Consider the following 26,372-nt stretch of genomic DNA (forward strand, 5'->3'; position numbering starts at 1 on the left):
ATGCTGCCTACAAGAGACCCACTTCAGAGCTAGGGAAACCTGCAGTCTGGGTAGTCCTATGTAGGGCTCAGGAATTTTACTCCCGTGGTTGAGCTTCTGTGATGTAATTTTTTTCCAGTTTGTGATTTGCCCACCCGCTATTTATGGGATTTGATTTTATCATAACTGCACCCCTCCTACCATCTCATTGTGGCTTCTTCTTTGTCTTTGGACACAGGATATAGTTTTTAGTAGGTCCCAGCATTTTTTTATCTATAGTTTTTCAGTAGTTGTGATTTGGGGGCTTTTGTAAGAAGAGGTGAACTCAAGTCCTTGTATGCCTCCAGCCTGTCATAGTCCCTGTTACATCCTCTGTCTTCCTGCAGTAGCTGGGGGATGAGCCGGGGAGATGGAGTGCAAGCCAAGGGTGCTGCAGGTTGGTGCGGTGCCGGGCGGGTGGGGAGTGCAGCAAGGGAAGGAACTTGGAGCTCTTTGGGGCTGGGAGTCAGCAGCCGGCCTCGAGGGTGAGTGGCACTGTGACAGGTGGATGCAGGGGGCCAAAGCAGGAAACCAGGGGCTTTCCAGCCCTGCGGGCAACACAGCTGGCAGAGGAACAGCCGGGCTGGTAGGCAGTTGTGATTTTGGTGTTTTTTGTAAAAAGAGGTGAACTCACTTCTACTCCACCATTTTATCTCTGGACTTTTATGTGTGTGTTTAAATTTCCTTTTTTACACAAAAAGTAACATACAGTGTGAACTCTTCTGCATTTTGCTTTTTTCACTTTAACTGCATATACTAAAAACCACTGTATATTGCTTCATAGAATATCATTAGTATTTTTTAACCTGTATAAAACTTTATTGTATGGCCTGTACTTTTGTATTTTGACTGTTTCTAATATTTGTAATTACAAATAATGCTGAAGTAAATAATTTTGTACATATTGTGTCTTGAGCAGTTTTCTGGATTAAAGGATAAGTGGATGTGTAGATTACTTAGATATTGTCAAGTTCCCTTCCATAGGATTTGTTCCATTTTTCATGTTTACCAGCAATGTATAAAAGTGTCTGTTTCCACACACTCATCAACACTTTACTTACGTGCTTTAGAAATTTTCCAGTGAGATAGGTGAGAAATAGTATGTCAGTATAGTTTTAATTTGTGTTTTTAAAAAAATTATGAGTAAAGTTGATCATCTTTTCGTATGTCTGAGGGCCATTTTAGTATCTTGTGAATTATCTTTATATCATTTGCCCATTTTTCTATAATACTTTTGGCCTTTTTTACCCTATATTTGTTAAAGTATTTTATATAGTAGATATATTAGCCTTTTGCTGTGATATATGTTGCAAATATTTTTCTCCCGATATACTATTTTTCTCTTGACTTTTAGTGATTTTGCCATCCAGAGTTTTTATTTTAAAATTTTTATATTGTTTAACTTGTCACTTTTTTTCCTTATTGCATCTGGTATTTGTCTCATAGCAGAAAGCCTTTCTTTATACACAGGTTATAGATAAAATCATCTATGTTTTATTCTCATATTTGCATGGTTTAATTTTAGATCTCTAATCAATTTGGCATTTGTTTTGTGTGGTATACATTGGATTTTATCTTTTTTTCCAAATAGTTATTCAATTGTCCTAGTACCATGTACTTAAAAGTCTATTTTTGTCCCAGAGTTTTGAGATATCAGTTTTATCATACACTACATTCCCATATGAACTCAGGTCTATTTCTGGGCTTTCTGTTCTATTCCATTGCTTGGTCTTTCCATTCATATGCCAGTGGTTTATTTAAAGAGGCTTTGTAGTATGTTTCAGTATTTGTTGGGACTAGTTCTTCTCTTAGATCTTTTTATTTCATTGTTTCTCACCTATTTTTGAAAGTTAATTTCAGATATATATTTCAGTTTCAGCCTATCTAGTTCTAGAAAAAAAAATGGTGTTTTTATTGACAGCATACTGCATTTGTAAATAAACTTGGTTTTGCATCTAAATTCAGTTTCAGGTAGCTACTATAGTGTTCCAAAATGGTAATGCCAAAGCAGTATCATTTTGTTGAAGAGTATCCCTCAGAATTGTTAGTGTTCTTAGATTGAAGTGTTACACTTTTGGAAACAAATTATTATTATCATTTATAATGTGGGGCTAATTTTATATGGGTTTCAGTTTCCTGAAACTTTTCCTAGGCCCATCTGTGCAATTTCTCATGAAATCCATTTTTAGCAAGATCCTGCTAACTAAAAGATCCCCACCCTCTATATCTGATCACTCTCAACAACTGATTAGAGTTCTCATTCTCTACCATCCTCCTGGTGACACCTGATCACCTTGTCTTGTCGTCAGCAAAGAATCCTGTTAGGTGGCTTTAGCCATATTACGCTTTACCTCTGACATTTCCTCATTAGTAATTTTCTATTCACTGATCCATATCTTACTCCTTGGATATAAACTCCCAGTTTCTCATGCTGTATAGTGAAATAAGACCAGTTCTGTACTGAGGTCTCTTTCCTCCTATTTCAGTAATTCTGAATAAAATCTGTTTTTATTACTTCCACTACTGTTCAGCTCAGGTTTTTTTTTTGACAACATACATTAAAGCACATAAACTTTTCCAGGAATCTTCATTTTACCAAGGTACCTATGTTCTTAGAATACAGATCTTCCTGAACCAATGATGGGGGTGTATCCCAATAAATCCATCACAAGTTGAAAATATCATTAAGTCAAAAATGTATTTAATGCATCTAACCTACTGAACATCATAGCTTAGCCTAGCCTACCTTAAACATGCTCAGAATAATTACATTAGCCTGAAAAATGGAAGTCATTCAGTTGTGCCTGACTCTTTACAACCCCGTAGACTGTAGCCTGCCAGGCTCCTCTGTTCATGGAATTCTTCAGGCCTGAATACTGGAGTAGGTAGCTGTTCCCTTCTCCAGAATCTTCCCAATCCAGGGATTGAACCCAGGTCTCTCACACTGCAGGCAAATTCTTTGCATCAGCCTACAACCAGGCAAAATTATCTAACACAAGGTGTTGGAAGTGAAAGTGCTAGTTGCTCAGTCATGTCTGATACTTTGCAACCCCGTGGACTATAGCTTGTCAGGCTTCTCTGTCCATGGGATTCTCCAGGCAAGAATATAGGAGTGGGTTGTCATGCTCTTCTCTAGGGGATCTTCCTGACCCAGAGATCGAACCCAGGTCCCCTGCATTGTGGACAGATTCTTTTACCATTTGAGCTACCTGGGAAGACCAACACAAGGTGTTAGTGTTGAGTAATTCATGTCATGCATTTAATACTGTGCAGACAGTGAAAGACAGAGTTATGTGCTTTGATTACCCTTGTAATCATGTGGCTGCCTGGGAGATGCTACTGTGCAGTGTCATGAGAGAGTATTTTACCACACACTGGTAGCCTTGGAAAAGATAAAACTTCAAAACTCACCGTATAATTGCTACTGAACGTGTATCACTTTTGTACCATCATAAAGACAAAAACATAAGTTGAACCATTGTAGTCAAGGACGGTATTAACACTGTGTGATTTTTTGTAGCCTTGAAGATAGCTGAAAGCTCTCTTAAAAGTCATACCTATTTACTTATATGTGACCCAGAGATGATACTTTGAAAAAGCTTTTTAACTGATAAAATCATTGAATTAAAAAATGTTCATGAGGAGGCAGTTCAGGGTAGCAGCCTAAGAAGATCTTGACCTTGCCTCTGCTTCTGGATAAAAAAAACCTGTACCTGCCTGTGGAATAATTTCCTCTGAAAAAGCCCTGAAAGCTAGAGGAATAGTAGCTCCATAGCAGAGGGTAAAAGGGGTACATTGAGGCAGAAGAGGCAGAGATAGTCTTGCCAAAATATGAACCCAGGTGCAGCAACCCACATTTGGGAGGGATATAAAAACTCTGGAGCTTTTTCCCATGGAGCGAGGGGTTTGTGCCCCACATTAAGGTCACAGAGCTGGAGAGATGGGGCACCAAAACACCTTGTCTGGGAAGCCACTGGGGGGTGTGTCCAGGAGAACCATAGAATGGGGAGTGGAGAACCTGCTCTCAGGGCTTGCATGCAGGCTCAGAGACCCCAGTGCAAAAGCATCAGTTTGAAAAGTGCTTAAACCACATGTGAATACTAATCTTAAAGCGTCTCCTGGAAAGGCAGGAGTCTGCTGGGACTCTCTCCACTGCACTTGTTGAGTTCATGCAGCTCACACTGAAGATGCCCCTAGACCACCTGGCTTGGTGGCCAGGGGTGTGGGGTTGTACTTCTGGGCCCTAGGGACTATGTTGTTCACAAGGTCACTCCTTCAAGTCTGGGAGAAGTAGCTGTTTTGCCTAGCTCATGGAAACAAACACAAAGAGTTAGGCAAAATGAAGAGACAGAGGAATATGTTCCAAGTGAAAGAATAAGACAAAACCTCAGAAAAAGATCTTAATGAACTGGAGATATCAGGAATCTACCTGATAACAGAGTTCAAAGTAATGACTGAAAAGATACTCACCGAATTCAAGAAAAGAATAGATGAACACAGTGAGAACTTCAACAAAGAGGTAGAAAACATAAAGTCCATAAGAACATACCAAACAGAAATGGCAGAATTGAACATAATATTTGAACTGGAAAAAAAATGCACTAGAGAGATTCAACAGCAGACTGGATAAAGCAGAAGAGCAGATCAGCAAATTGAAAGACAAAGCAATGGGACTCACCCAGAAAGAGCATGTGTGTGTACACACACACACACACACACACACATGCACGCACATGCACATACCTTCTGGGGCAACATCAAGTGGAATAACATTTGTATTATATGGGTCCCTGAAGGAGAAGAGAGAGGGAAAGGAGCAGAAAACTTGCTTGAAGAAATATGACAAAACACTCCAAATCTAGAGAAGAAAACAGACATCAAGGTCCAAGAAGCCCAGAGAATTCCAAATAAGATGAACCTAAAGAATTCCACAGTAAGACACAATATAATTAAAATATCAAAAGTTAAAGTGTCTTAAAATCAGCAAGAAAACAATTTTTAACATACAAGGGAAACTGCACAAGTCTATCGGCATATTTTCAACAGAAACTTTGCAGCTAGAAGGGTATAACTGCAAAGCTATGGTAATTAAAATAGTATAGTGTTGACGTAACAAAAGACACATAAATCAGTGGGACAGAATAGAGAGCCTAGAAGTAAACCCACTCATAATATGGTCAATTAATTTATGACAAAGGAGGCAAGAATATGCAGTGGGGAAGGGACAGTCTCTTTAATAAATGGTGTTGAGCAACTCGGACAGCTACACACCAAAGAATGAAACTGGATCACCATTTATACCATATACAAATATTTACTCAAAATGGAGTAAAGATTTGAAAGGAAGACCTGAAACTATAAGTATCCTAGAAGAAAACATATGCAATAAGCTCCTGGACATTGGTCTTAGTGATTGGTTTTTTTTTGTTTTTTTTTTTTTGGATCTGACTCCAAAGGCAAGGGCAACAAAAACAAAAATAGATAGGGCTACATCAAAAAAACAAGTTTCTGTACAGTGAAGGAAACCATCAACAAATACAAAGACAGCCTACTGAATGGGAGAAGATATTTGCAAGTCATATATTCAATAAGGGGTTAATATCCAAAATATATAAGGAACTCACACTACTTTATAACAACAGCAGCAACAAAAACCACTCGGATTAAAAAATGGGCAGAGTATCTGAATAGACTTTTATTTTTTTTAAAGAAGACATTAACCTCCAATTAAAATAAATAAATTTATATTAAAATAAAAAAATAAAGAAGACATACAGAGGGCCAAAAGACATGTGAGAAGATGCTCAAGATCATTAATAATCAGGAAAATGCAAATCAAAACAATGAGATATCACTTCATGCCCACCAGAATGGCTATTGTCAAAGAACTGTCCTGCAACACTCATCCACTGTTGGTGGGACTGTAAGTGTTACCACCACTGTGGGCAACAGTGTGAAGGTACCTCAAAAATCAAGAATGGAACAGTCACATGAACTAGCAACTCCATTTCTGGATATCCAGCCAAAGAAAACAAAGACAGTCATTTGAAAAGGTGTATGCCCCCTCCCCGTGTTCATTGTGGCATTATTTATAATAGTTAAGTTTGGAAACATCCTAAGTATCCATTTATGAATGTATGGATAAAGAAGATGTGGTACATATATATGATAGAATACCACTCAGTCATACAAACAGAATGAAATCTAGCCATTTGCAAAAACTTGGATGGACCTTGAGGGTATTGTGCTGTGTGATTTACTTATATGCGGAATCTTAGAAGTCAAACAAAACCAAACGTAGATTCATAGACACAAAGAACAGGTTGGTAACATTTTATTAACTCTGTCTGCTAAATATGAAAACTAAACATATTGCAGTTAATATTTCACAGTATATGCAAATGTTGCATCTCTGTGTTCTAGACATGAAACTATAAAATTTCATGCTATAGTTAAATGAAAATTTTAAGTTTATAAAATCATTCTCTAACATTTTCATATTTTCATGGCTTGTGAAGGATTAAATGTACGGTTACTTCATCAAATTGTATTTTCATAGAGTTAGTCATATTTCAGTGCTAATTATTTAAATTAATTCTTGGTCAAGTTTTAAGCAGAACAAGGGAATAAAAAAACTTTCCTGAAGCCAGTAACATGTACTTCTTTCAGTCTGGGTTTTGTACTGGGGAACGTGGTATAGTGACCAGAGTAAATAAAAATTTATTTTATCAGGATTATTATAAAAGTCTAGTAAAAGTAAATGGATGATATATTTTGTTGAATTTTCTTGCTTCTCTTCCTGTTTCTTCTGGCTCTTTCTGTGTAGTCTTAACTCCTTTATTATTTAAATATGAAATATTGAGGTGATTACTCTTGGCAGCAGGTGATTCTTTCTGCTAATTGCTGCTCAGTCCATTTCAGTTATTGGAAATAACTGGAAATACGTCACACTGGTGGGCTGCATGTGTATTCACAAGTTATTGAGCTTGTTTGTTACTTTAAGTAGATTATAGTATTTAGATTGTTTTCACTGGTATGTGTAAAGATGCGCATCAGTAAGCTTTGTTTGATAATAAAGTGAAATTGATGCATTTTCATATATATCACTGAATATAAAATATTATCAACTCTGAGTGCTGCTGGGAAGTTGTCAGATCTTATGTGTGAAAGGTTTTTACCATCACCGTTACACATTAACTGGGCAAAGTTTAATATTAATAGCTCCTGAGAATTGTGGCTTTATTGCCTGTGTGGGGATTTTGTTTGCAACAGTTTGGTTGCTTTTCTGGGTACAGTGGTTGTGAGTATGGGCAAGACTGTGACAGGGTTCTGGGCTCTTAACTTTGATGAACACCATGACATTTCCATCATGCTCCACTCAAAACAGCACAGATGTGAGTCTGGGAGTGGCATCCCCACTGCTCTCATGAGCCTTTGTTTGGAGAACACCCTGATTAACCCCCACCCTTCATGGTTCATTGACTCACTGATAGATCAAGTTTAAACTAGCACATATTAGCACATTTGCTACTAACAGAGGAACAGTTGGCCATTCTGTTTTACATCGCTGGTTCATTGAAAACTGGCATGCTCAAAAGGTCTATCGACTATGAATTCAGAGTTTACCAAAGGATTGAGAACCAAGTCAGTTGCATATTAATTTTGAATCATATCTATATTTTAATCTTAGATTATCTTTTGGGGGGATGCTTATTATTGTAAAGATTATGAATAAATGATTTATCGCTTTCAGATTCATTTTTTCAAGGAGTTCAGGGGATTTACGTGTCTAAATACAGCTTTCAGAGTAAGCAGTTTGTCATAATTGAGTGAAAGAAGAGCAAGGTTGTGACTGTCTGATGCTTCCCATCATCTCATTCTAAAAATGTCTTCTGTAGAGCTCTTTGCAGCCAATAAGTTACAGAAATTTTTGCAGTGAACTATATTTCTGTACATAGGGCTTCCTAGATGGCTCAGTGATAGAGAAACTGCCGGCCAGTGCAGGAGACGTGAGTTTGATCCCTGGGTGGGAGCAATCTCCTGGAGAAGGAAATGGCAACCCAGGCCAGTATTCTTGCCTAGAGAATCCCATGGACAGAGGAACCTGGCGGGTCTTCATGGCGGGGGGGAGCAGGTTCATGGGGTTGCAAAGAGCTGGACACAACTGAGCGACTGAGCACAGTAGCACATACATACTGATGTTTCTGTATCACGTGAAAATGTTTACTGATCTCTTGTTTGGGCAAGAGATCCAGAATGCATGTCTATTTTCTCACAAACACATTTTAAAATCGTCTCCTTTGTCTTTATTTGTTGTTCCTGCTTTTACCAATAAATCAATCACATTTCATAAAACAGAGACCTTCTTCCTCTTTCCTACCTTCTTAACCTAGTCTTCAAAGTCTCCAATTTCTTTCCTTACTGTGCTTTTTATGGAAGATAGATTTACCAGATCATTTGGCAATGTCAGCTGGTGAATGCTTTCTTGGCTTCATTGTTAACACACTGGTGCCATCCTTGGCTTCCTGCTTCTTTGCTTTGTCCTTTCTCTTGTGAGATGCTAGAGCACAAGTGCTCTGCTGTGCTGAGGATGGCACTCCCAGTCTAAGCCTAAGATGGAACAACTGATATTGTTTTCAAAACTGGCTAGTGCCATGGGGACTAAAGGCAGTTTCTTCCTGGCCCGATTTCTGATCATTTAATAACTGATGAGTTGTTTTAGAAGGCAAACTGATTAATTTTCAGTTCTAAGCAAAAGGGTTAAGTATTTGTTTTCATTATTGTTATAGATTTAATTTAGAAAAGATTTTACCTGGTTCTTAAATATAATTCTTCTGCTGGGTTTAAGTTCATATATATAGGAAGTAAATATGAGATAGGGATTGAATTATTTTTAAAAAGCTTAACAGCAATAGGAGGTTGTTAGATTTTTCATGCTAAATGTTTCTTTCAAAGGATATAAGTGTCCATTGCAAAACCTACTTCTGATAAATCTTCGGTTCTCAGTGAAGTATTTGTCTCAGTCTTTTATTTTAGGAATTAATATAAGTGGTTACATTGCTGAACTTATTTTATATCACAGCAGTTTTAAAAGAAAGGCTTTTTGCTTGCATGATTGTTTTTTGCAGTGTTGATCTTTTCTTTAATACAATTGGAATTACAGTTTTATAATTTATTTTTAGCTTTTGGTTTATTTTTTAAAAGAATACACACACACACACACACACAAACACACACACACACAATATGGCATCTATTGTGTGCCAGATACTATTCCAAGGGCTAGTAATATAGCAAAGCACAGAACCACGAAGTCTTTGAACTCAAGTAGCTTATTATTAACTATTATCAAGTAGCTTATTATAACACTGGGCTTCCCCAGTGGTAAAGAATCTGCCTGCAATACAGGAGATGCAGGAGACTCGGATTCAGTCCCTGAGTTGAAAAGATCCCCTGAAGGAGAAAATGGCAAACCACTCCAGTATTCTTGCCTTAAAAATTCCATGGACAGAGAAACCTGGCAGGCTACAGTCCATAGGGTTGCAGTGTCAGACATGGCTAAGTGCCTGAACACACACACACAAATTATTTTAGTGTTAGTGGAGTGTCTTAGTCTGTTTGGGATGGTATAACAAAGTACCATAGAGAGGGTGGCTTATAAATAACAGAAATTTACTTCTCACAGTATTGGAGGCCTGAAGTCTGAGCTCAGGGTGCCAGCATATTCAGGGTCTGGTGAGAGCTCTCGTGTCTTCACAGGGCAGAAAGAAAGCTGGAGCCCTCTGGGGTCTCTTTTATAAAAGCACTGATCCCATTCATAAGGGCTCAATCCTTATCACCTAATTACCTCCCAAAGGCCTCACATCCTAATACTTCACATTGGGGATTAGGATATCAACATATAAATTTTGGGGGGACCCAAATAAGTAATTCCTAAGAAGAAGGAATTGAAAAAATCAAATAAGTGTATTTCTGTGATGTCAAATGGGATGAAAGTAGTTGCAATACAATATTGTAAAGTTTAAAAATAAAATAAAATTTAAAAGAATTTATTTGTAAATTAAAAACATATAGTAAAATATTTTCTTTGTAAAAATATTGTGTAAATAAAAATATATATATAAAAAAAAGTAGTTGCTGTTGCACACAGGTGGTTAAGGGAGACTTCATGGGCTATGAAGTTTTGGAAGAAAGCTGAAAGTCATGGGAGCCATTTGGATATAGAAGTAATTCTAAGCAGAGGAAATAGTAAGGGCAAAATGCTGAGCAAGAATGTCATTTGCAGAGTAGAGTTGGGGAGCAGAGTAATTGGAAATGAAGTCACAGAGGTGGCTGGAGGTAATGCATGAAGAACCTTGTAAGGTTTGTATGGTTTTCGACTTTTCTCCTTAGAAAAATAGGGGCCATCTGGGAGTTTTAAGCAGAGGAGTGACATGATCTGACTTACTTTCAAAATATATATTCTGGCTGCCAAGTAGATAGTAGATTGTGTGAGTGGGTGAAAGGATTGCAGCAGGAGACCAGTTAAGTAGGAATTGGTGTAATCCAGGCAAGAGATGATGGCTTAAATCAGGTTAGGGGTGGGAGAAGTGGTTTGAAGTGGTCAGCCTTTTGATTTATTTTTGAAGATAGAGCTGGCTGGAGTTACTGACTTGGTGGATACTGAAAAAAGTTGAAGATGATGCTAAGATCTACTTTTTACTCTTATGAAAAAATGTCTAACAGGTGCGTGTTATGATGTTTTTATATTTTCTATATTTTTGTTACCTGGATTCTGTACTTAACATTTTCCTATAGTGGCTTCAAACGTTTTATTCTGTCAGGTTTTTTTTATTTTTGTTTTCTATTGGAGCATAGTTTTTTCTTTTTAATTGGTGTGTAGTCGCTTTACCATGTTGTATTAGTTTCTGCTGTATTGCAGAGTGAATCCGGTATATATATACATGCATCCGCTCCTTTTTGGATTTTCCATTTAGGTCACCACAGAGCATTGAGTAGAGTGCCCTGTGCTAAACAGTAGGTTCTCATTAGCTATCTATTTAATACATAGTAGTGTATATCTGGAGAAGGCAATGGCACCCCACTCCAGTACTCTTGCCTGGAAAATCCCATGGATGGAGGAGCCTGGTAGGCTGCAGTCCATGGGGTCGCTAAGAGTCGGACACGGCTGAGCGACTTCACTTTCACGCATTGGAGAAGGAAATGGCAACCCACTCCAGTGTTCTTGCCTGGAGAATCCCAGGGATGGGGGAGTCTGGTGGGCTGCCGTCTAAGGGGTCGCACAGAGTCGGACACGAGTGAAGCGACTTAGCAGCAACAGCAGTGTATGTATGTCAATCCCAATCTCCCTGTCCATTCCCCTCTCTCACTTCCCCACCTTGGTATCCATTCATTTATTTTCTACGACTGTCTATGTGTTTTAAAGTAAATTATAAATATCATGGGTAATTTTGATTGTTGTTCATTTGCCAAGTCGTGTCTGACTGGGTTTTCCTAATTTGCTAACATATTGAATGCAGGACTTTAATGGCATCATCTTTTAGGATTTTACATAGCCCTGCTGGAATTCCATCACCTCCACTGCCTTTATTGGCAGCAGTGCTTCGTAAGGTCCGTTTGATTTCACGCTCCAGAATGTCTGACTTGGGATGGGAGGTGCCACCATCATGGTTATCCAGATCACTGAGATCTTTTGTGTACAGTTCTTCCATGGTAATTACATGGGGGGTATTTCCCCCAGAGTTCAGTAAGCATCTCTAACAAAAATTCTAGAAATAGCAAAATATCATTATCCTACCAAATGAATGAGCAATAGTTGTGTTTATTATCATCTAATGCTCATTGGAAAAGACCCTGATGCTGGGAAAGATTGAGGGCATGAGGAGAAGGGGACGACAGAGGATGAGATGGCTGGATGGCATCATCGACTCGAAGGACATGGGTTTGGGTGAACTCCGGGAGTTGGTGATGGACAGGGAGGCCTGGTGTGCTACAGTTCATGGGGTCGCAAAGAATCGGACATGACTGCAACTGAACTGAACTGAACTGAAATTCCTGGTTCACGTTGAAATTTCCGCCACTTTCCAAAATGCCTTTTATAGCTGATTTGTACCAATCAGTGTCCAATCTATTAAATACATTTAAACTGTAACACTACAACATGCCCTTCCTCATCTTTTTTATTCTCTTAGAAACTCTTAGCCCATTTAAATACAGGTGATTGGTCCTTATTCTCAGAAATTCTGGTTCAGTGGTTCTGGTGTGGGCCTTTCTAATGAGCTGCTGGGGGATGCCGGGCTGTCATTTTGGAGATCACAGACTTTGAGTAGTACTGCTAGGCCCCATCTGATTGTTTTGGGGGGCATCATTTAACTTGTTCTTTTATTCCCTGTATTTACTATAAGCTGGATTTTCAATCTAAAGACTTAACTAGATTTATGTTGTAAATTTGGGGCAAGAATACTTCATAAATGAAATGTGTACTTCATATTTTATCATCTCGGGTGGTACATAATGTCTGTACATATTAATGAGGCCAAGGTGACTTCCCAAGGCTAAGATTGATCCCTGAATCAAGGAGGTGAAAGCTTGATCCCTCTGTTGTAAGTCTCTATTTGAAACTAGTGGATGATTTGTTGAGTGATACTCAGGGACCAAGGGAATGTCTAGTCTTCAAGTAAGTGTTTCATCTAATGATTTTAACATGTGTTGATTATCCTTGCCTGAACTGATTATTTAACTAGGAGTAGATCATAGAGATTTTCTAATTAAATCATTCTTCCTAAATGAATGCTATTCTTTTTTAAAAACGATGTTGCTTCTCCCAGCTGGTACTATTTGGTTAATGGGAAGTATAGTGCGTATTGGGCTTCCCGAGTAGCTCAACTGGTGAATGAACTGCCTGCAATGCAGGAGACCCCAGTTTGATTCCTGGATTGGGAAGTTCTCCTGGAGAAGGGATAGGCTACCCACTCCAGTATTCTTGGGCTTCCCTGGTAGCTCAGATGGTAAAGAATCCGCCTGTAATGCAGGAGACCTGGGTTGGGAAAATCCACTGGAGGAGGACATGGCAACCCACTCCAGGATTCTTGCCTGGAGAACCCCCATGGACAGAGGAGCCTGGCGGGCCGCAGTTCATGGGGTCGCACAGAGTCGGACACAACTGAGCGACTAAGCACAACACAGCACAGCACGTAGTGCGTGTTAGAAAGGTGGGATAAATCCTTAAGTAGTTATTCAAAGTAAAGTGAAGTTTCTGACTGGAGCAAGAGGAAGGATGAAGTTGTCATTTAGTCAGAAGGTGAAGATGGTGGGTGGAAAGACCAGGTTTGATGGGGAAAAGCAGAATTTTAGTTTTGAAAGCGTTAACCTTGAGATGTCTAGTAAACGTTGGTATTGATCAAAGTTCGGTTAATTCAAAACAAAAATACTCTAGCTATTTTAAATAGAAAGCTGTTTTGTACAGATAATGTTATTAAAAGGCTAGAGGAGAAGGTTCTAGTGCATCAACTATACTGGTGGCCTACAGCTGCTGCTGCTTTGCTTTCCTCATTCCTCCTCCACCCCACATATTTGGTCTCGTGAGATGTTTGCTCTGACCAGTTGACTAAGGGAAATAAATGTTCAGAGACAGTTCAGAGACAGCTCTGCATGGTATGATAGACGTGACCTCCTGAAGTGTTACAGCCCCACCTGAAAGTGTTCTTAAAAGACAGTAGGGAAGGGAGATCCTTCTGGTGGTCAGAACTTTGGTTGATATAAGTTGTTATGGAGTGATGGCCAGAGAGATTAACATGTCTCAATGCATGATCAGTGGTTAAGAGCTTGGCCAAATAGTTGGAAGTTAAAATTTGCAAGGTTGGTGACAGATGTATAAAGCAAAAGTATATGAATGACTTTCACAGAATAAGAACAGATATGAGATTTATGTTTTATATAAATACTTTACCAAGGAAAATTTATTCTAGAGGAGGAAATAACCAGATAGGCAAGATGCTCCATTCTATAGATGTTTGTCAGCATCTTTTCAGAGCACATCTAGGCTTGCACAATGAACATAGAAACAAAGTGGCCTTAAGGCAGGAAGGGGAAAAATATAGGGATTTAGCAATAAGCACGTATATTCACTAAGGCTGAGTTGATTATCAGCATTTTGTTGAGTACTCTACTTGCAGACAGATCAGCCTTGAGCCCTGGGCATTCCAGAGCAACCAGTCAGCCACTTGATGGGAGACTGATACATTGAATCCTCTCTTTTGTGAAAGGTCAGTGTCTTGGCCTCATTGCTACCAGTGCTTACATTTTGTATGGATTTGGATTTATTGTCCACCATGCTTCTGCCAGGACTACCATTGATGACTCTCCTAAATACCTTGTTCAGTGATTTATACCTTATACAATACTGCTTTTGATCACGGGACTCATTCGCATCAAGAAAAGTAAGTCATTTGGCTAAACAGTATGGGATTCACTAGTCTTACCACATTTCCTATTTTATTATATTGTCTTCCACTTGGGAGACTAAATCTTGCAATAGTAAAGCAGTTTTTAGTTCCATAAACAGAATACCTAGGTCTGTGGACCAGTGTGTGAGCAAAGGTAAGTGCCATCTCTCTTCTTCACCTTGTTTCCCACTGATAGTATTTTTTGCTTCCAGTCTCTATGACTTTGAACTCTGCTGATTCAGAGTTTTTAGTTTAGAAGCATACTTCCATATGGGAAAATGATAATGGTTCAATTGAACTGGACATTAAAACTACCTGGTCACATTATTGAACCATATGACTGAACCAGCAAATGAAAAAATAATAATAATGCAGTTGCTTTGCTGGCAAAGGTGATCAGTTCCAATGATCAGGGGAGATAGTGTTGTTTCTGCTACTCAGTAGGAGGAGCACATCTGGAAACTGGCAGGCAACCTGGACTGCCACTTAGGACCAGGATGAAGTGAATAAACACATAGTCCAGGAAAATAAAAATGGCCAAACTGACTCCAGGAGGTATAGAAAATGTAAACAGATGAATTACACCAAAAAAGTAGAAATTTTTTTGTTACTTCTAAAAAAAACAAAAACAAAAAAACCCCACCAACTCTGACATTTTCAGATGAATGTGCACCATACCTTTAAGAAACAAGAAACTTCAATATTATTTAAATTAAACAAGAAACTTCAATATTATTTCCTGGAGCACAGGAAAAGAATGAAAACTCCCAGATTTTATTTATAGAGCTTGCATGGAATTAATACCAACATCTGACAATGAAGTCCAAAACAGGAAAAATATAGATTGCTTTTACTTATGAGTGTCAAGCAACCCTTAATAAAATAAGGAGAGATGGCTATGTTATGAGTGTGATAAATATGTGTGCTTAATTGCTCAGTCGTGTCCGACTCTTTGCGACCCCATGGACTGTAGCCCGCCAGACTCCTCTGTCCCTGGCATTCTCTAGGCAAGAACACTGGAGTGGGTTGCCATGTTCTCCTCTCAGGGATCCTCCCCATCCAGGGATCGAGCCCAGGTCTCCTTCATTACAGGTGGATTCTTTACCATCTGAGCCATATACATCTCATTTTATTTTAAATTAATTTATTTTAATTGAAGGATAATTACTTTACAATATTTTGATGATTTTTGCCATGCATCAGCATGAATCAGCTATAGCTATACATGTGTCCCATCCATCCTGAGCCCTATCCTATCTCCCTCCCCATCTTATCCCTCCAGGTTATCACAGAACACTGGTTTTGGGTGCCTTGCATCATACATCAAACTCACGCTGGTTATCTATTTTACATATGGTAATGTATAGGTTTCAATGCTATTCACTCAAATCATCCCACCCTCGCCTTCTCCCACAGAGTCCAAAAGTCTGTTCTTTACATCTGTGTCTCCTTTGCTGCCCTGCATGTAGGATCAGTTACCATCTTTCCAAATTCTATGTATATGCGTTAATATATAGCATTTGTCTTTCTGAGTTACTTTACTCTGTATAATAGGCTCCAGTTTCAGCCACCTCATTAGAACTGATTCAAATATATTCTTTTTAATAGCTGAGTAATACTCCATTGTGTATATGTACCACAGCTTTCTTATCCATTCGTCTGCTGATGGACATCTAGGTTGCTTCCATATCCTGGCTATTATAAACAGTGCTGTAATGAACTTTGGTATACATGTGTCTCTTTCAATTCTAGTTTCCTTGGTGTGTATGCCCAGCAGTGGAATTGCTGGGTCGTATGGCAGTTCTAGTCCCAGTTTTTAAAGGAATCTCCACGCTGTTCTCCATAGTGACTGTACCAGTTTGCATTCCCACCAACAGTGTAAGAGGGTTCCCTTTTCTCCACACCCTCCCCAGCATTTACTGCTTGTAGACTTTTTGATGGCAGCTCTTCTGACTGGCGTGAGATAATACCTCATTGTGGTTTTGATTTGCATTTCTCTGATAATGAGTGTACATCTCATTTTAAAGCCTACATGAAGAAATATGTGAAGAAGTCCCATTGAGCTCTGGAACTAACAAAAATATTCTTCATCAACGCTCTTAGTCACAATCTTCTGGTGAAACCAACCAATGCAAGTAAAGTAGAGAAAAAACATAAATTTGTATGCCAGTTGGAAAGGGAAAAGTGAAATTACCATCATTTGAAGGTGAAATAACTATTAGCCTGGAATATCCAAGAGAATAAAAGGAAATCTATGATGAACAATGAGAAAATTAAGTGCTAGGTGTAGAAATAAAGTTTTGATATTTGCTGTTAATATTCAGTGAGGAGATGGAGTTGGAAACATATTGATGGTAGTAACAAAAAAGATGAAAAACGTAGACTTGTTCAGCATTCATCTGACAAACATTTAACATGGTACTGAGGGACACGGAAAACTTAAAATGGAAAAGCATACCTTGTTTCTGTAAACAAAGACTGGATCTCATAAAAGTGTTATTGTCCTTAAGATAATTTATATTTAATGTAATCACAATAAAATGCCAGTAGAATTTTTCATACTAGACAAACTGATTTTAAAGATCATGTGTAAAAATAGACATGGAAATTCTTAAAAGTAGTAAAGAGAGACCAACTGTACCAGCTATTAGGTCATGTTATAAAACTATGACATTTAAAATGTTGTGATGCTGACATGAATAAGTCAGTAGACCTCAGAAAAGGCACGTAGATTCAAACACATCCAGAAACCTAATATATAAAAAAGTGGCATTTGAAATTTGTGGGAGAAAGATGGATTATGTCATGAATGATGTTGGGAATAGATAGATAGATAGCAATCTGGAAAAAAGTTAAGGTCAGCTTTCATAAAATATGAAATTGAGACCATCAAATTATTAGAAAAATGCAGGGTTTTTTTTTTTTTTGTCACAAAGGGAGTTTTAAAATATGACACAAATCCCAGAAGCCATAAAAGAAGTGATATATTCAACTATAAGAACATAAAAATGAAAACTTTTAATAGAGAAAACAGCATAAATAAAATGAAAATCATTAAATGACACACTGGGGAAAATATTTGTAATTCATCTAATGAAAGGTTGATTTTTCTTACTGTATGGAGCACTACTATAATTAACATGACAAAGAATACAAAGATTCTTTTTAAAGATTGGCTGATGATATAAACTGATAGCTCATGGAAAAATAAAAGCGGGTGTTAAACATTTTCAATGTTTCTCAACACCCCCCCCCCATAATAAGTTGAAATTAGAGAGATATGCAGTTTTTTATCCTTCATATTATCAAAGATCAAAAACTTTGAAAATATGCAAGGTTTACAAGGATGTAAGAGAACAGACACTCTAAGTTCCTGGTGGTGTAAATTGGTAGTAAAAATAAAGGTAAATTGAGTACTGTGTGTCATGCACTTTCCTAAGTACTTTATATTCACTTATTTAATCATCACATGTACCTTTTGTGAATGGTATCTTATTACCCCCATTACAGATGAAGAAACTGAAGAACAGAGAAGTTAGACAATAACCCAAAGTCACATAGTTTGGCAAATGGAGGAGCCAAGGTTTAAGATCAATTACTTTTACTCTAGCATTTACTTTTTTTTGGGTCACAACTCTGAATTGTTTCTATGGCATGTAATTTGGCAGTATAAACTCTCAAGGGTACATATACTTTGATCTAGTGATTGTCCTTCTAGAAGTTTGATCTATAGTTTTCTGTAAATAGATGCAAAATGGCATTTATTGCAGCATTATTTGCAGTAAAGGAAGATTGGAAACAACCTGAATACCTATCCCCAGGGAACTAGTTAATTAAATTGAGGTTCATACGAAGAAAACTAGGCAGCTCTAGATAAACTAAGATGGCACTCTGTAGTGATATGGAATCATCTCCACGATATTGTAAAAGGAAAAGCAAGGCACAGAATAATAGGTTGGGGTGCTGCCATCTATGTAAAAAGTCACTGAACATATACATACATTTTCATATGTGCACAGAATAGATTCTCAGTGATGCCAGTAGTTGTCTCTCAGGAAGGGAACTGGGTATTGGAATGAGCTGATTGATGAGGTTTTGAATTATCAGAGTACAGTGTGTGTATTTTAATCTGTACGGAAAACTGTGTGTGTGGTTTTCAAATACAGAGACATTTGTATTGAGGTCACTTGGTGAAGAGTGTAACCAAGTGCCTTAGACCTGGATTCAGACTCCAACACTGGATGATTAATTCAGCAGGAAAGAGGCTTGGAACACCTGTAGTGACTTTCTTCTTCCCTGACTTTGACTTTGACTGGAGGAAGGACAAAATCCATAGAGCTCTATGTGCTTGGGGTAAGATTCCTCTCAACACCACTCTGCTCTCCAGTCTTAACTGCTGTACACAGCTTTTATCTTTTACACATGGTATTGCTGCCTGAAGTCCTTCATCAGCTAGACTTTCATCCCTCTAAGGCCCTCTCTGTGTACCTGCTGGCCTGACACCATCCCCCACTCTCTTCAACTCCAGACACCATTTTATTTTGCCCTGTGGAATGATTCTTCATGAGCAAAATCTTGGAGAAAAACCAAGAGAGTTTACAGTCTAATATGGAAGATTAACTAATAGATGTAAAGTTACAATGGTGTATAGCAATCAAGATTGGGAAGTACATGGATTTGTGAGAATAAATGATAAGGGGGAAATGACCTAGCTGAAGTCACAAAGCCAAGGAGGTCATGATAGGCTTTCCTGCTTTCCCCAGAAAGCGATCACTGAGGCAAGATCAAAACAAAGAAGAGGAGGTTTACTGGGCAAAGTGGCTGCAGTGGCAGATGGTGCAGGTGGGCAGCTCATGGGGAGAGCAGATGCAAGGGCACTGTGGCAGAAGGCACATAGCAATTCAAGAGAATGAATGGAATAGGAGGAGGCTTGAGGAGGGAGCTTGCATGGAGAGATGGTTGGGACCTTTTCAGTTAGATCTCTTAAGGACATTAAAAAGTCCTACTTTATTGGGTAGAAATCTCCATTCTGATTTCTAAATTTTGATATCAACTTGCTACCTAATTCGTGTATACTTAGACTTTAGCTTCATAGTCATGTTAAGTTCATCTAAAAGAAAGAAATGAGAAAACAAATACATGTTCCTGTTTAAAAAATAAAAATTGGCTTTGTTGACATATATTTAAAAACATCTTAAAGCTCAACATTCAGAAAACAAAGATCATGGCATCTGGTCCCATCACTTCATGGGAAATAGATGGGGAAACAGTGGAAACAGTGTCAGACTTTATTTTTGGGGGCTCCAAAATCACTGCAGATGGTGATTACAGCCATGAAACTAAAAGACGCTTACTCCTTGGAAGAAAAGTTATGACCAACCTAGATAGCATATTCAAAAGCAGAGACATTACTTTGCCAACAAAGGTCCGTCTAGTCAAGGCTATGTTTTTTCCAGTAGTCATGTATGGATGTGAGAGTTGGACTGTGAAGAAAGCTGAGTGCCGAAGAATTGATGCTTTTGAACTGTGGTGTTGGAGAAGACTCTTGAGAGTCCCTTGGACTGCAAGGAGATCCAATCAGTCCATTCTAAAGGAGATTGGTCTTGGGTGTTCTTTGGAAGGAATGATGCTAAAGCTGAAACTCCAGTACTTTGGCCACCTCAAGCGAAGAGTTGACTCATTGGAAAAGACTCTGATGCTGGGAGGGATTGGGGGCAGGCGGAGAAGGGGACGACAGAGAATGAGATGGCTGGATGGCATCACCAACTCAATGGACATGAGTTTGAGTGATCTCCGGGAGTTGGTGATGGACAGAGAGGCCTGGCGTGCTGCGATTCATGGGGTTGCAAAGAGTTGGACACGACTGAGCAACTGAACTGACTGAACTAACTGACTGATTGACCAGAATGCCTAAGGACATTTCTGATTAATTTAGTTTTCATTACTATTATTAACTGAGGCTTAAAATAAACTTATTTTGCTTAAATCCTTTTAGAAAGTCTTTTAAAAAATATTAGCCCCTTTCCTGCCTTAGGTTTGTGTCACAAAGATTGGATGGGCTGTAGAGCATGTACTTTTATACACTTACATTTAAAGTCTACAAGCCTTCAGCTAGAATGTTCTTATCCTCACAAGCCGAAATGACTGTTTTTCATTTCCATGAATGTTTATTCCTTCACAGTCATGATATAGGAAGAGGAGGGAATAAAGTTGGTTTGTATGACAGCATTTGGGGATTCCCATCTTGTGATTAGACAGCTTTCTTACTGGGTCTGTTACTGCTGGAGAAATGAGAGTATTCTAACAAAAATACCAGGTAAGGGAAAATTTAACTAGATCTTAGTCTGGACTGTCTGGAGTTGAGAACAAGTTTCTAGTCCTTGTCATGTTTTAATAAAGTGAACCTTATATTAATCTGCTTAGCCTTGCCTCATTAAAGGACACTAATACTGTCCATGGCAGTTTTGTTTTGTTTTGACCTGATCCGGAATCACATACTTCATTTTGTTGTTGTCTCTTCAGTCTCCTTTAATCTGGAACAGTTCCTCAGCTTTTGTCTTTCATAGTCTTGACGGCGTTGAGAAGTCTAAGGCAGGTGTTTTGAGAATACCCTTCCACTTGGGTTTGAGTGTTTCATCATATCAGGTCCACGTTATGCACTCGGGGCAGGAGTCCCACAGAAATTGCATGTCTGAGTGCTGTGCATGGCATACATGAGGCACGTGTGTCTGTCTATATCACTCAGAGTGTGGTTAACTTTGATTGCTTGACTGAGGAGGTGTCTGCCAGCTTTCCCTACTGTAAATATCCTTTTTATATACTGTAAATAGAAGAATAGGGAGGGACAGAGTTTAAGAATAAGTAAATATATTAATCCCCAACTGACTGTCATCACTGATGGTTTTCGCATCCATTGCCGATTCTTGCTTAGATCCATCATAATTATAATGGTCAAAAATATTGATTTTCTAACTCTTCAATTTTTCTATATTTATTGTTTTTCTTCTATAAGACAGTTTTTCCTTCTTCTTTCTTTGTGTGTGTATTTAGTGTTGTTTTTTTAAAGAAACATGGTTCCTGGAGTTTTTTTAATTTATTTATTTTTTTAATTGAAGGATGATTCCTTTTAAGAATTTCGTTGTTTTCTGTCAAACCTCAACATGAATCAGCTATAGGTATACATTTATCCTCTCCCACTTGAACCTCCGTCCTGTCTTCCTCCCCACCCCACCTCTCTAGGTTAATACAGAGCCCTTGTTTGAGTTTCCTGAGAGATACAGCAAATTCCTATTGGCTATCTATTTTACATATGGTAATATGAGTTTCCATGTTTATCTCTCCATACATCTCATCCTCTCCTTGTGTCCATAAGTCTGTTCTCTTATGTCTGTTTCTCCACTAATGCCCTGCAAATAAATTCTTTGGTACCATCTTTTTAGATTCTGTATGTATGTGTTAGTATACAACCTTTATCTTTCTCTTTCTGACTTACTTCACTCTGTATAATAGGCTCTAGGTTCATCCACCTCATTAGAACTGACTCAAATGTGTTCCTTTTTATGGCTGAGTGATATTCCATTGCGTATATGTACCACAACTTCTTTATCCATTCATCTGCCGATGGATGTTCTAGCTATTGTAAATTGTGCCCCATAGTATGTATGGTATGTTACTGTCTTAATTCCATTTTATGTTGCCCCAGGTTTGGCCAGTGGGAATCCTGAGACATTGAGTCTTTTATCAGAGATTTTTGTACAAATGATAAAAAAAATAGATAACAGATGGACAGAAGATAGATAACCTAGGAGTAAGAAGCCTGAGAGGTGAATCTGTTGGTGATCAGGAGAGGATTCAGTGGAGAAGTGGTATTTGAAGTGAGCTATGAAAAAGTGGCTGCCTTCTCACAGGATTGGAGATGCGGCAGAGTGGAAAGTGAGCCTGAATGGAGGAAGACTGGACAGACCTGGTGTTCTGCAAGTGATACAGTGGGTCGAGATCATGAAGGGGAAGCTGGACTGAAACAGAAAACCCTCTGTGCTTAGTTTGCTTCTAGCATTTTCTGTGCAGGTCTCACACCCTGGTATTTTCTTCCTGGCCCTGCTTTTGCTGTTTGGGGGAAGGGAGAGGATGAGGTGTGAGGCAGGAGGGAATTGCAAGTGGTGGAAAACAGCAGTGTGAGCCCGGAGCCTTACTCGGATGCTACCTTCTCCGGAAGCCCTTTTACAGATCCCTAATAAGACCCTCCTCTCTGCACTCCCAGAGCACTCTGTGCCTCTGTGTTAACAGATCTATTCTGTCTTGTACTGTTTCTGTTTGTGGATACGTCTTCCCCCTTTGAAGCATGAGCCAAATATGAATCACCCCCCATCTTCCCAGTACTCAGTACAAATGCTCAGTAAGTATTTCTTGAATCTGTGTGAAAGGAAGGAGCGAGGATAGGTTGGAGTTGGTTGGGGGAAGGTTCTGGATGTCATTTTCAGGGGTTCAGGCTTGCTCCTCAGGCAGAGATAGGCCCTGGAGCTTTGAACCAGTGCAGGGCTGCTGGGAACTAGAAGATCTGAGGATGCAGTGGAAGGGGGATGCTACAAGACACCTGTGAGTAGCCAGAGAGAGATGGCCAGGAAGGGCAGAGGCATGGAAGCAAATAGTTATCTCCACACAAATCTGGGCACTCATTTGAATGTAGGAATTGATGGAAAGGGGGAAAAAAGGAGTTGAGCGTGGCTTTGAGGTTTCAAGACTGGATAGTTAGCAGATTGGCAGAGACCTCTCACCAAAAAAGGAGCCCAGAGCCAATTACAGAAGAACAAGGAGTTCAGCATCGTCCTGTCCAGTCCTCAGCCAAGACACTGCCTGAATTCAAACAATATGATTCATTGAACATTTTTTATTATATCAATTATGGTAAGAAAATATTGTCTCTGCTGGAGGCACAAAAACTGACATGAGCGTAATGGGCATTTTTCTTTTGGCTTTTGTAACAGTTTCATTAAGAATGGATGCTAGTAACTGCTTTTCTAACCTTGAAGCATGGCCCAGTGAGAGCAGCTTACCACGAAAGAAATAGTCGTCAGCTTTCCTCTGGCTCCTCTGTCCCCTCCTGCCCCTTCCTAACAACAGAAAATTTGCTTTGCACCTGCTCCAACTGGGCTCTAAGTGATAAGCATCTTGCAAGCCCAGAAAATTGTAGTATCAAATCTCAGCTCCAACTGTGAGGCAGCACCATATCCCCCGATCCCGCTGAGAGACGTTGCTTTTCCGGTTCCCCAGGGAAGAGTTCTTTCTCTCCGGCCCCCTTTCAGGTTTGAACTCTGACCTAAGCCCTCTTTTTAGCTCCCAGCATGCATTGCTCTGGAGCTGGCCCTGACCTAGCCCCGAATCCTCCACCCTGAGCTCACCAGCAGGTCAGCCCTGGGTAGCCCTGGGGTCAACGGAATACCCAATTCCAATAATGAGCATATTTATCCAAGGAGAGGAAATGGACTTTCTTATTTGTTACAGTCTATTGCTTTCCCTGCACCCCCGCCCAGAAACAGGTGCTTAAGAAACATTGGATATATTCACTATTATTGGTGATTTGATAAATATACATAAAAATCATCTAATATTCACAAAGTTGTTTTCATTCACACCTTCCTTCATAGGTTGAAAATGCTTTGTTATAACTCAGGACTTAACTTTAAGAGAGAGATTCCTATTTCATTGCTAGGGAATGTGAAATGTTTGAAAATAATGCTGTTATTAATAATGCTGTCAAATAAAAATAGCAAATACGAATTAAATAGGTGTATAACATTCTAACTGGCTTTAGTGTGTGGTTTAAAGGGAAAGAAAAAAGTGCTGACAGAAAGTTTATGATTTCTGTATTCATATTTTCCTCTTAGGTTTTTCAAACAGACCAAAGTCATTAAAAATACTCCTTAACCCCCAAAGCCACAAAAAAGAAGCTACTCAGGTCTATTATGAAAAGGTTGAACCACTGTTGAAGATTGCAGGAATAAAGACTGACGTAACAAGTAAGTATTTTCAGAACATAATTTTGCCTTTAAAAAAAATCATACTTGAGGAAGCAAGATAACCTTGAGTTTGTACTTGAGTCAAATTTAGGAAACAACTTGTAATATCTAAAACTTGTTTATGTGCTTTGATAACTTACTGCAGCCAGCTACAGGATTATAATTCAATTATTTTGTTTCAATTGTATTATTTTTTATTGGAGTATCACTATTATCTCTTTAGACCTTTTTCAGACTTTAAAATTTATTAGATATCATATTTAAGAGGGCTGCACATGTTTCAGTATCTTCACTGAGATGCTGGCTATTTGCATATTATCTCTGCAGTTCAGCAGTGATTGATTTTTGCTCACTTAAATGTTAGATGTCTTCCATGAAATCCTTCATTAAGTGGTTTTTGTTCTGACTCTGACCCCTGCTGGTTGGGTCAAAACTCAGCACTTAACTGCTGATTTTAGATGAATTTGGAGAAGCCAGCAGCTTAAAATCATTGTCTAAAACAAGAGAGGTGCTTAGGTTTGTGCGCAGGAAAACAGAAATTTGGTAATGCTGAAGTTCATAGAAAAAAGACAGTAAAATTCTTTCAGCTGTTAAAATTTGGTGACCAACTTTCTTTGATTGCTTGGCGGTGGTGGTTTAGTCACTAAGTTATGTCCAACTTTTGTGATCCCATGGACTATAGCCTGCTAGGCTCCTCATCCATGGGATTCTCCAGGTGAGAATACTGGAGTGGGTTGCCATTTCCTTCTCCAGAGGATCTTCCCAACCCAGGAATCTAACCTGGGTCTCCTGCATTGCAGGCAGATTCTTTACCAACTATGAGCTATGAGGGAAGCCCAGTGATTTCCCTAACGGGGAACTGAACCCCAGCCGCAGCAGTGAAAGCACTGAATCCTAGCCACTAGACCACCAGGGAGCTGCTTTGATTTCTTAGAGACTCTTATTTTTCCCAAGGGGACGAGGTGAGGAGGGTTGATGCTGTTGTGAATCACACCCTCAGTTTTGCTGGTTTTACTTCTAGGTAGCTTCTATTTACACTTAACAGATAATATAAATGTGTGGTGAATTGTAATTGATGAAGACTGTTGCATAAGCCTACTCAGGATACAAGGCCAGAATGCACTTGGAATCTCCTAGTCCCAGTTCTAAGTTCCCGAGGAAGGTGCCCAGAGTGACCTGGCTTTGCTCAGCTGCAACCAAGGGAGATGGGTCTCACAATGTAAATAAGGTTTAAAACCTACATCTCATGACTTGATGGATGGGTATGCCTGTGTGCACTGTGCCCTTAGTATTTTGGTATTTCTTTCATTAACCTTGGCTTCATCTTAAATATGGTCCTTTCCATCACTGTAAAATGGTTGCCAATTAATTTGGTTCTTCTTCATTCAAATCTAGTGGGATGGGAAGAGGTGTGCATATGTGAGAGATTCAACATGTTTTAATCCTGAATGAGGATTAAAATTTTTTCTTATTAATTTGACTGTCCTAATGTATTAAGTATGCTGCACCTGGAGCACTTTCTTAGGCAGCAAGACCCTTCCTAGGAGATGCAGTGGGACCCCCTTTTCCTAGAGGCTGAGGACACCTGAACTGAAGTTGGGAAGGCTCCCAACAAGGTGCACAAGAGGAAGTCTGAGTCAAGATTAAGGATAAATCTTCATGCTACAATTGGGAGTTTACTGTTTGTGCATTGATCCCGAGGTGCTGTACATTTTTTATCATGGTGTTGTCATTTAGTTTAGCAAAGATGATTACATCATTGGGATAAAGAGCAGAAAACATGAGGGAGACATTGGAGGAAAGAAAACCAGTCTACGAGACTTGAACTAAGGTAGAGGAAATGATAGGAATGTGCTTTCCTTTTTAATAATTGTTTTGGAGAGAAAAATATTGT

General features: G+C 38.9%; 1 protein-coding gene across 9 annotated transcripts in view; it reads left to right on the forward strand.

The window, feature by feature from the left end:
- Window positions 1–26,372, forward strand: part of CERKL (ceramide kinase like) — a 157,865-nt gene that overhangs the window by 97,477 nt on the left and 34,016 nt on the right. For all 9 annotated transcript variants that reach the window (XM_055572031.1, XM_055572032.1, XM_055572027.1 and 6 more), the window contains one exon: window positions 24,347–24,478. In XM_055572031.1, coding sequence (XP_055428006.1) covers window positions 24,347–24,478 — 132 coding nt within the window. The remainder of the gene's footprint in view (window positions 1–24,346; window positions 24,479–26,372) is intronic.

This window comes from Bubalus kerabau, chromosome 3, assembly GCF_029407905.1.
Source record: "Bubalus kerabau isolate K-KA32 ecotype Philippines breed swamp buffalo chromosome 3, PCC_UOA_SB_1v2, whole genome shotgun sequence".
Lineage (NCBI taxonomy): Eukaryota > Metazoa > Chordata > Mammalia > Artiodactyla > Bovidae > Bubalus > Bubalus kerabau.